Raw genomic sequence first — 10,804 nt, 5'->3', positions numbered from 1 at the left:
CTCAATTTTTTTTTATTTCTGTAAAACTACAGTTGTCATGTTGTCTTCTTGTGATGGCATCATTTGTTGCCTGTATTTTGCCCAGCACCTTCTGAGGGGACATTTTTGCTTACAAAAAATCAAATAAATCTTAACATGTATTCTTTTTTCTGAGAGAGAAACAAATAAAGCTCCATTTAATCTAAGGACAGGAGAAATGTATGTTATTGCCCAATCTATCTGAACAAGTCTTTAAAATGGTTGAAAAATGTGTGTGTGTGTAAATATATATGATGAGATACATATCTATATACATATATAGACATCTATATCTATATATATGTAAATCAACTAACTTAGGGCTTGACATTGCAAGGTGTTGTGTGTTCTGCCCTTGATCCAGTAGTATACCTAAACTTGCTTCTGGTTCCACATGGTATGTAAACTTTTGCTTCATTTGAAATATGTGGGCAGTCCCATTAACTTTAGCAGGACTAGCACATGCTTCAAGTGAAGCATGTAGATATATATTTCGCTGGACCCAGGCCAGAGCCCTCAGCACCTTAGAGGACCAAGTCCCTAAATGGATTTAGGCTGGATTTTTACCAGTGTAAGCCAAGCTGGAACGTGGCCCTTGGGTAATAACAAATATTCACCATAATAGTTTTCATGATGAGGGAGCTGAAGAAGATGAATATGTTGACTGGGATAGGACAAATAACTGTAAATGAAACAGTACTTTGTTGTGACCTTTATGTCTTAGTGATGTAGTCTGGTGTCTAAACTCTAGGTACTGGGACCAGACAGGAATACTCAAAGCACTTTGCAGCTGTCTAACAACATGACTTTTGATCCATTGCCATTAAACATCCATAAAAAGTTCAATATATCTCTCTTACTATTTTGATAATAGTTGTTAGTACTGCAGGAGAGAATTTATAGCTAGGACTTATTTTAACTAATCTGTCTATGGGGCAGTCATAACAATTGCAGTTTTTTAAAGTTGTGTTTATAATACATATATTTTATATAGGAATCTTTCATTATCTGTTGTATTAGCAAATAAAATTGTGTATGTGTATACACACACACACACATCTAATGATCTTGGTTGATAGATCTCATATATACACATGCAGTGTATATTAGTAAAATATCTTTTCAACAATTTAAAATAAATTGTAATATAATAAATTTGATTTATACTTTTGTATCAGAAAGCTAGATAAATCTATTGGGCATAACTTCATTTCCAACATACACAATATGTACACTGTATTTGAGGAAGCCCTGCTTTAAGAAAATATATATAATATTGCTAAATAACTGGAGCTTCAAAAACTAGTCAACAAAAACATAACTTACAAATGACAACATGTTGTAGCCTGAACAATAAAGCAAAAACCGTAATACAAAATGTGACATTTTCTAACAGTGTGATAAATTAATGGTGTTATAAAACCATGAACCATTGAGGCCCGTTCAAGTTTGTTAGAATTCTGAAACAGATTTATATGGCATCCATAATGTGTTCTTAAGCTGCTGTAACATTCCATACAAGCATGACCTACTGTCCCAAGAAACTTTTATATTTATCTCTATGGGGAAAGATGTCTAAATAAATAAGAACAATATTTGGGTAATTGGATCTCTATTGTTAAAATTTCAAAACCAATCAACTTCAGAAGAGGAATACAATTTTCTGCACTGATCCTTTTGCCATTAGTATTTGATATCCTCCAAAGTGAAAGATTTATATAATGAAGACACTGAAACAGTATCAAGAATTTAGGCTACAGATGTTTCATATTTATTATGTTTCTAAGAGCTGAGATAAATACAGGAATAAGTGATACCATGTCTTTGCTTGACATTCAGGAGGCTTTGGCATATCTGATGAGATACAGTTTCAGGGTTTATCTAAGTGCAGAGTCTGTACAAAAAGAAAAAAGATACCAGCTGTTATTTTAGTTCTTTCTGCTGCAAAGGTTGGAAACCATTTGCAGTGAATGTGTGGGAAAATTATATTATGGACTGGGAGTATACTACTGCCCAGCAGGCACTTTGCTGGATTCATCAAAGGGAGCCACTGTTTCTCAAATCCAGATGTATATAATTTGGCTGATATTTTCAAAGTAGCCAAAGGAATTAAAATGCCCAGCTTCCATCAATTTTAAAGTCACTAAGAATTTGGGATTGGATTTTTCAAAACTACCTAAGTGATTTGGGAGCATGAGACTTGTGGACTCTCAGCAGGACTACAGTTTGAATCAACGCTTTTGCTAATCCTACCTTAAGTGCCTAAGCCACTTAGGCCCCTTGAAAAATTCAAGGCTTCTCTGTTTTCAGTTTTAACTATTAAATTCAGAAGTAAATAATATTGTGTCCTTGGTTGGTGTAAATCAGACTTGTGCCACTGACTCTCAGTGGAGCTGTTCCAATTTACCCCAGCTGAAGAGCTGGCCCAGGAGCTGCATCTTTAAGCTTGGCAGCAGCTCGTGAGTAGCCCTTCAACAACACACTTAAGTATTAATGAATCGATTTCCATAGAAACCGACTCATTGGTCTGTAGGTATAGATTGATTTTAAGGGGTTATGAGAATGCATCTCTGGCTTTGTGACTTGCCACAGGTTGTGCCTGCTTTCCCTTGAGTGTGCAATTTACCCGTTATCCTATTGTTTCATTTAGTAAAATGTGTAACTTGCGATCGGCCTTTGGCAGGAATTCACAGTCTGCATTTTACTGTGTAAACCAGGTATGGCTATGGGAAATTACTTTTCCTTCTTACACCTTTCGTGCCTGACCCAAAGCTATTGAAGTGAATGGAAAACCTCCCCTTTACTTCAATGGGCATGGTTTTGGGACCTTTGGCATCAAGCATTGCTGGGTACATGAACGGTACCAGTTTCACCCTTGCTCAAATAGGATTTTCAAAATAGAGTGAAGGGACAGAAGAGCTTCTGCTACATGAACAAGTTGTGGGCTGTGAAAAAGCATTGGGAGGGCTCTCTTCTGTATCTCCAGTGCACCTCAGATTGTGGCAGAAGTCAGTAAGATTTCTGGGTGGGTAAGGAACCTGGGGTCAGTCCCTATGCAAACAAAGGGCCTAGTGAATCAATGGGTGTTTGCAGAGAAGGTCTTATTGAAGCCTACATGGTCTGCCCCATCCAAGTGTTATTTTTTATGTCTACTGTATGGATTTTAACTGTGCTTGACTTATACATGTGTGTTTTCTGTGGGAGCTTATTAGGTCGCGATGGGCTAGCCGAACCGGGGGTTCATTCCATTGCATACTTTTTTGGCATTTCAGTTGTGCAATTGTGCTTTGTTAAAAAAAGGAAACCTTACCTCTTGGGCAATGTCATACCTGTTTTTCCTCTGTCCCCCTCTGTCCTTTCTCTAGGTTCGACACACCCCCCTACGTGGCGCAGTGCCCAGGGAACTCGGGATGTATGGCAGTTTTCGGATGGAAGCTCCAGATCGCTTAAATTCTGACAGAATGTGAAGCACGTGAGGGAACATGCGCCACGGTCCTGACATCTGAATGCGGTCCGTGTTTTTGCTAGCTTGGGATGCTGCTTCCCAATTAAAGCTTGAGAAGTCACTGACTGACAGCAGCATCCTACAGGCTCCCTCTGCCTGCCTGCAAGACTATCTTATTTATATTTTTAATAGAGTAAAACACTTTCTTTTTTTTTTTTAAAACAAAAACCCACTGTCAAGGGCTTATTGGTAATCAATGGCTTTGACTGGCTTTTGTGCCGCTTGGAGAAAGCCCTCTTGATAACACATTGATACAGTGTGGAGGACCCAATGTGCTGTTTATATCCATCCCATGCCATCTTTTAAAAGGTGCGGCTAACATTACAAATAACACAAAAAAAAAAAAAGAGAGGGAGGAGGATGGGAGAAAATTGACATAATAAATGTTGGAGCTTTAGGTTCTGTTTGCTCTTTCTTTAATTTTTAATGCTAACAAGGACCATGCAGCCGGGATGACTTTGTATTACCACAGCCACTGCATAAAATCAAATGCTGCATTTAAAAAAGAAAACGAAAACCCATGCGTGCAAGTGGTTGTACAAATATGGAGGGCATACATTTCTGGGAAAACTAAGATTGCAAAGCATTGGGGCTATTATCACTCTACCATAAGTAATGTAGAACTAGTGTTGGTGTTTATTAATACTGAAATGTGGGCGTCTCCTAACTGTCTAACTTCATTTGCATACCATTGAATAATGCCTACTGTGTTGTATTGCATTTTTGCTGTTAAAATATGTATTTTTGGGGTTGGGGGGAATCCATAACGGACTTTAATTTATCATTGTTTGTCTAAAAAGCTAACTGTTTCCACAGAGAATAATAATTTTGCTATAGCGGTCCTGTAAGCACCAAGAGAAGTGACCCCTTCCCCTCCCCTCATCCCCTAAACCTGTGGTGAATAATTAAGCTTTGTTATAATTAACCCATGCAAATAGTCCATACTCACACAGGCCCTGCTTATAAAGGCATCCCAATTCAGAAAAGCACCAAAGCACCAGCTTATTTTAAGTATATTTCCTTAATGTCATTATTTGTAACAAAGCACTTGTGCCCATGTTTAACTTTTGTGCATGTGACTTCAGTGAGACTATTCTCATGCTTAGCGTTGGACACAAGCTCCTGTATTTTGCTGGAGCAGGACTTAAGGATGCTGCTGAATAAGGAGGTTTTAAGGCCATGCTTAGGTGCTTTCTTGAACCACGAACTTCCGGAAGTCTAACTCAAGACCGTTTATATGTAAGGCAGGATCAAGCCTCCGTTAGGTTAAATCATATCGCCACAGTAGAAACCAGGCCATTATCTTGTTCTCCTGTCAAACTGCCATGAGATTCCCACCAAGCTGCAATTGAGCACGCAAGGTCTCAGGTCAGGCAACAGTGTTATTTATTTATATTTATGGCTTATAATTATATGACTTGCTTTTTTGTATTTATTTTTCAAATTGAATGAGAAATTTGGCCAAGGCAATATTTTGCTGGTGAAACTGCAATAGATAAAATAATAAGAGCCGTTTTGTATTTTTCAAAGAATATTGTTATCGTTTTGCTTGGGAAAGTGAATATAGCACAAGCACAGTCACTTTTGTAACATAGAACTTGGTGTAAAGGGGTTTACACTCCCAGCCGGAGAGTGCACAGTCATCTCTGTCCACAACTGTATTAATGAGGACGTGCCAATAGACTAACAGTGATCTGTGAATTCTTCACCTGTCAATTGGGACTGGCACCACAGACGGCTGCTGTGTCTTCAGAGGTGTTCTCTGGGATCAGTAACCTGTGTGTGAAACAGTCTTTGGTGGCCGAGTCTGTTCCACAGAGGCAGGCCAGAGATGCAGTGCTTCTGGTTATGTTCTGCTAGGATGCATGCAGAACCAAGTTAACTTCCCATTTTCCAGAGGGCTGTGGGTGCTGGTAATGGACCCCCCAGTATAGGCAGTGTGAGTTATCCCCTAAAAATTAAAAATACCCCAATCATTCAGGCTGCCCTGATCCACATTCTAAATCAGTCACAGTGTCTGTACTGCTGCTCAGAAATATTACTTTGCACAACAGTAGCCTCTGCTGAGACCCCTCTGTGCCTTCCTGGGGGATTTTGGTGGGGGAAATCAGCCAGTAGGCCCTGAAGTCAAACTTCTGCAACCAGCATTAAATAACCTGGTTGAAATATGGGCAGCACTTTATATGGGTGGATCATGATATGCAGAAGTCATGCCCAGTATGGCAAGGTAGACCATGGTTAGGCAGGCCCTGTGGGTTAACACAGACCATAACAGTTAGATCCCAGGCCCTTTACCACGGCCGGCAGTGTAAAAAATGTCTCCATTTTGCCCCACATCTGTGCATGTGCTACCTGATCTGTACATGTTTACAAAAGTGTTTCATGAGACTGAAACAACACATCCTCAATCTGTGACTGAATATGCCTCGTGCCAAGGAGTTAAGAACTCCCATTAACTGCTGGCACCCCCCCACCACTGCCTCAAACCATTTTCATAAAGGTACACCAGGCAGCTGTTTATTTTCCAGCATAGCTGGTTCAGAAAGTGGGGTGTGGATTTTTTTTTATTCCATTGCTACCTGGGAGCATTATACTCTTCTCTTTCCCCTGGAGTATCAAATTGGGACCTCCTAATATGTATTTATACAACCGCCAGTAATAATCCTGAATGAGTGTAATCAAGATTTTTCAGCATATACTTAACTGAACAACTTTTATGTTTTTTTTATATTTTACTAAACCTGCTGAGAGCAGACAAAACTCAATTCACAGATCATTTCATAGCACTATAGAAGTATTAGGCCACAGTCTAACTCTCAGTCACAGAAGTATAAATCTAAAGTAACCCATTTATCTTTGCCCTGGATTTATACCAGTGTAACTGTGAGCAGTATGGTGGCCCATTTCATCCATTTAAAGTTGCTAGAAGCTGATGGGTAGCAAGTATTTATACCCTATCTGGGAGGATTACAGACACCTAGCAAAAAGACACGTTGTAAACAGCAACATGTTCGCACGAGTGCAGAGGCAAAGGTGATACAACCATTTCCTTTAGAGTTCAAAATAAAGTGAAATTTTTAAATTCTTTCTCTTTTTAAATCAAATAAGTAGAAATGCTGTTTAAGGTTTTAAGTCATTTGCTGAATTCATGTGTTGCCTTAAAATTATAAATATATGTAACAACTAAGTTGAAAGCTTTAGTAACTGTGAAGAGCTGAGCTCGGGGATCTGTGTTTTCATGCAAGAGCCAATAACATTTACAAAAACACGAAGCTGGAAGGACATGATGTGTTCTGCTTGGGTGTTTATGATATTACTTGTGGTGCAGTATATATCTGTTAGGAGGCTAATTCTCATTCTGTGTGGGGTTTTGGATGGTTGTATCTATATGTGGAGAGTGGGGAAAGGATACCTAGTGATTATTTCCAGGAAAGTGCAAGTTGATCAGCTTTCTTTACAAAAAGGAGAGAACCCATCCTTATCTACTAGAAATGCAGAATACACTGCATACTGTGTTCTTGCAGTAAAAACACAGAACCCCGAACTCAGGTCCTGAGTGGCAAATAAAATGAATGATTTTTGAGTATTTTGTATTGAAACATATTCATAATATTAAAGTCAACATATCTCTCCTGTCAAAAGACTTAGGGTATTAAATACTTTTTTTAAAATTTATTTTGCAAGTGCTGAGGTTCTTTTTTTCAGAACCAGATTAAAAGCTCTTCTTTTGTTTCTCAGTCCAACAAGCTGTAATGGTCTGAAATGAAGAAGATACATGGAAATTAGTTTAGCTTTGGTTTTAGTTTGAAAAGCTTCTTTCAGTGTGCAAGCATTTTGTCTGTGCTGTATTTTTTTTAAAAAAACATTCTCATGATAATAAAATGCGGCAAAGGTTAATATATTTGTGAAGTCTTACTTACATTCCTCATTCAAATTATGTTGATTTAGGAATCACGAAACATCCACGTGTTATAATTTTACAACATTAAATTTGGGGCGAAAAACAAGCATGTAAAGTGAGCCACTTATTAAGCCATGCTTTACCTCAGGTGATCTAAACGGATCTAGTATCCTGGTAAAATCTGTGAACAGGATTCTAAAAAACAAACACTATAAAAACCACACTGTTTTTATTCCAGCTTCACATTGCATCCTGCTAAGCAATCCAAATAGCCAATAGCAATACTTGAATCCTGTCACAGAGAATATTTGGTTCTGTATTTAAAGGTGCAAGAATAACTATTAACTTCAGGAAGAGGTGAACTGAAATAGGATTCTTCTTTGGCTCTTAGGTATTATTTTCCTTAATATACTATTTATTAAATTCATTTATGTTACCAGCAAAAGGTATTCTATAACTTACTTTTTAATTTTTTGAGTGTTATCCTGTTAGTAAGCAGTGAAATACCTGAATAACTCTATAGGATGTTTAGGATTCACTTTTTGTAATATGGCTCTTTTTAAAGAGAAACAATCCCAACTTCTGAGAACAAATATTGGGGCCAAATCTTAAGAGGTATTTATGAACCTACAACCTATTTAGTCACCTACACTGTTACACAGCAAGTGGAAGCTTAGGTGTTTAAACAGGAATTAGGGGCAAAATTTGAGTCCTATTGAAGACAATGGGAAAAAATCCCATTGATTTCAGTTAGGCCAGGATTCACCCTGAGTGCTTAAATTCCCTTTTTGGGTATGGCCTGTAGTGTTAACTTTGATAGCTATTAGTTTCAAGGGTGCTTTTGTTATGTAGACTTGTGTATAAGACATGAGCAACTGAAGCAGGTGGACAACATGTGACCAGATCCAATTAATACTATTTTGTCTAACATAGTATTAAAGATGCTATTGCTATAAATTCATATCAGTGTGTAACCCAAATCATCCCCCTGAACAAAACTCATACCTCCTTTGCTGCCTTTTTGTTTTCTGTTCCTTTCGAGTTTCTCAGACATAGGCGTAATTAGACGTCATACATTAATATTCATTCATACATTAATATGTCTAGGCTTTTTCTTCCAGCCTCTAAATCAACAACTCTTGTTGTCTTACAAATCCTAATCAATAAAAGAAGTTTTCCATTTTAAATATCCATCATCCACAATGGACAAAACAATCTAGTCGTGCTTAAAGAGGGATGGACTAACCTTTATAACAATAAAAAAAACCCCCAAATACGGTATTTCTTCTTTAATCTCACTGGGCTGAATTACACATCTGGTATTGGCTTGCTGGTTGGGGCTATTACTTTTATAGCCTCTTTAGCAGTGATGAAGTTCAGATGCTAGCATCAATGGGCTCCAATTTAATTTGGCCTGGCCTCCGGTAATGAGCAATATGTGGTCTCCTTGTACTGCTAGGAACTAGCTCTGTTGTAATTTCAACAGTGTAGATGCTTGTATGCCATGGTAATGGGCACAGGATGGATAGGATGATGCATTATTGTTAGGATTACAAAAGAGAAATTACAAGGATGAGGGAGAGGTGGAGGGGTCAGGCTGCCTCTTAGTCGTCTCATGAATGCATATATTTGTCTTACAACTATTTATAAAATACTGCAGTGAGCTGGATGGATGCACAAATAGATGAATGAATTGATACCCTTTTGTCTTAGAAACTAAGGAATCTTGTAGATTGCTAATTTTACGGTGACTATAGTGTGCACATGTTATACTGCTAGAGACTGTTTAAGCCTCACTTTTCCCTGAATGTCTGCAAAGACATGTGACAAAGGGCCATGTCTGTGGTCCAGTTGTGAGCCTCCCACTGTTGGGAGATGTGTATGCAAAAGGAAGGGTGTATTTGGCTTCCACTGTTCAAATCCCTATTTCATATTATGTTGGCCAGGAAACAAGTCCATTCGATCCTAGTTCTGATGCACGTGATGGGCTGATTACTGTAAACAGAATGTAATTTGACGAGCTTAATAAATACCTACCATCAGTAACGTTGGGCTATTTCCTCTCAATTTTTTGTGACATTTTATAGCACTGTAAAATTTCTTAAATATAATGCAAAAAGGCAATTGCTTCTTTTTTCCTAACCCAGCACAATTATGACTAAATTTAATCCCCTGAAATGCCAGGCGAAATGAATTTCCTCAATGAAAAGGTTTTGATAGAGCAAAGAGAACTTTTCTTAACTTCACACAGCTGATGAGAGGCCAAAGGCCATGTGCTGGAAGGCATGTCTCCTCTGTTCACATGAAAGCCCTTTTTTCCACAATAACTTCAGGCATGGACCCATGCCAGTTGCTTATGTGATCCAGCAGAAGATCCACATAACTTGATGGATGTGTTATTCAAGCGAACACATCAAAGAGCCTGCAGCTAAAAGCTGTAAGTCCTAAACCAGTTAATTACTAGAGTTTAACATTTTCCAGTTAGAAAGAGAAATGTGCCAGGTGGTAAATACACTCAGTTTAGTGAGTAATTTAACTCTTTGGTATCAGAAATTAACACATCTTCTGCTTCAGAACAAGGATATGCAAAGGTATCCGTTGCTCAGGCTTTATTGGCTTGATCCCGCAAGCTTTTGTCACCTCAGTCCTCCCACTGAACCCAATAGTGAAACTCTATCTGAGTTCAATGGTTCAGGCTCAGACCCCACATGCTCAGACCCCACATACAGCTGTCCCACTGAAGGTTTTGGAAGTGCTGTATATAGAGGGACTGCAGAACTGGGCAGTCCCTCTATATACCCACCTGAGTAGATGAATATAAATAATTTTTTCCATTTGAGTTTTAGGGTTCGCGTTTTCAATCTCTTGCCAACCTCATGCTATAGTGCTTTGTTTATTCAACAGAGGATGAGCAAGAAGGAGCAATGGCAAAAAATCCAACTTGACTTTCAGCTCCCAAGAATGAGCTTGCAGGGCTAGTGGAGAGAAGTGAAAAAAAAAATAGCAGCCTTTTATTTGTAAACTGAGTAGGAAAATTAGACTACCATAGAAACGATGAGAATCAATAAACGTGGGATCCCCACATTGGCATTTCACAAAGTCACTTTTCAGGGCAGAGATGCATTTTAAGTGTAAATGTCTTCAAGAGGTTTTTTTAATCGTGGCCTTTTCATTTTCCACTGCAATTTTTGAGAGACATTCTCGCATGAATCTGGTTGACACATGTCATGTCTGGTGTCATCATTACTTAATGTGCTAGATGCCTTTATTCAGAAAGTTCAGAAAGGGGCATCTTTTGGAAGCTGCAGTTGAGAAGAACGAGGTTTCACAAGGCATTACTCTACTCTCTTGTAATTTTGTGTTTTAGTTTTGCGGTTCAT

The 10,804-nt window shown here is 38.4% G+C and overlaps 1 protein-coding gene across 3 annotated transcripts in view; it reads left to right on the top strand.

Moving 5' to 3' along the window:
* BCL11A (BCL11 transcription factor A) overlaps positions 1–9,449 on the top strand; it is a 110,539-nt gene extending 101,090 nt beyond the window's left edge. For 2 of the 3 annotated variants that reach the window (XM_090050033.1, XM_090050007.1), the window contains one exon: positions 3,384–9,448. In XM_090050033.1, the coding sequence (XP_089906159.1) occupies positions 3,384–3,485 (102 nt within the window). In that variant the 3' untranslated portion in view covers positions 3,486–9,448. Of the gene's footprint in view, positions 1–3,383 lie in introns of all 3 variants that reach the window. The other variant, XM_090050016.1, reaches the window with a different exon arrangement.
* Positions 9,450–10,804: the final 1,355 nt, after the last annotated feature.

The sequence above is a fragment of the Crocodylus siamensis genome, chromosome 1 (assembly GCF_052110815.1).
Source record: "Crocodylus siamensis isolate JL-2025a chromosome 1, ASM5211081v1, whole genome shotgun sequence".
Lineage (NCBI taxonomy): Eukaryota > Metazoa > Chordata > Crocodylia > Crocodylidae > Crocodylus > Crocodylus siamensis.
Note: the sequence above shows the minus strand (reverse complement) of the source record. Positions and strands in the feature narration are given on the sequence as shown.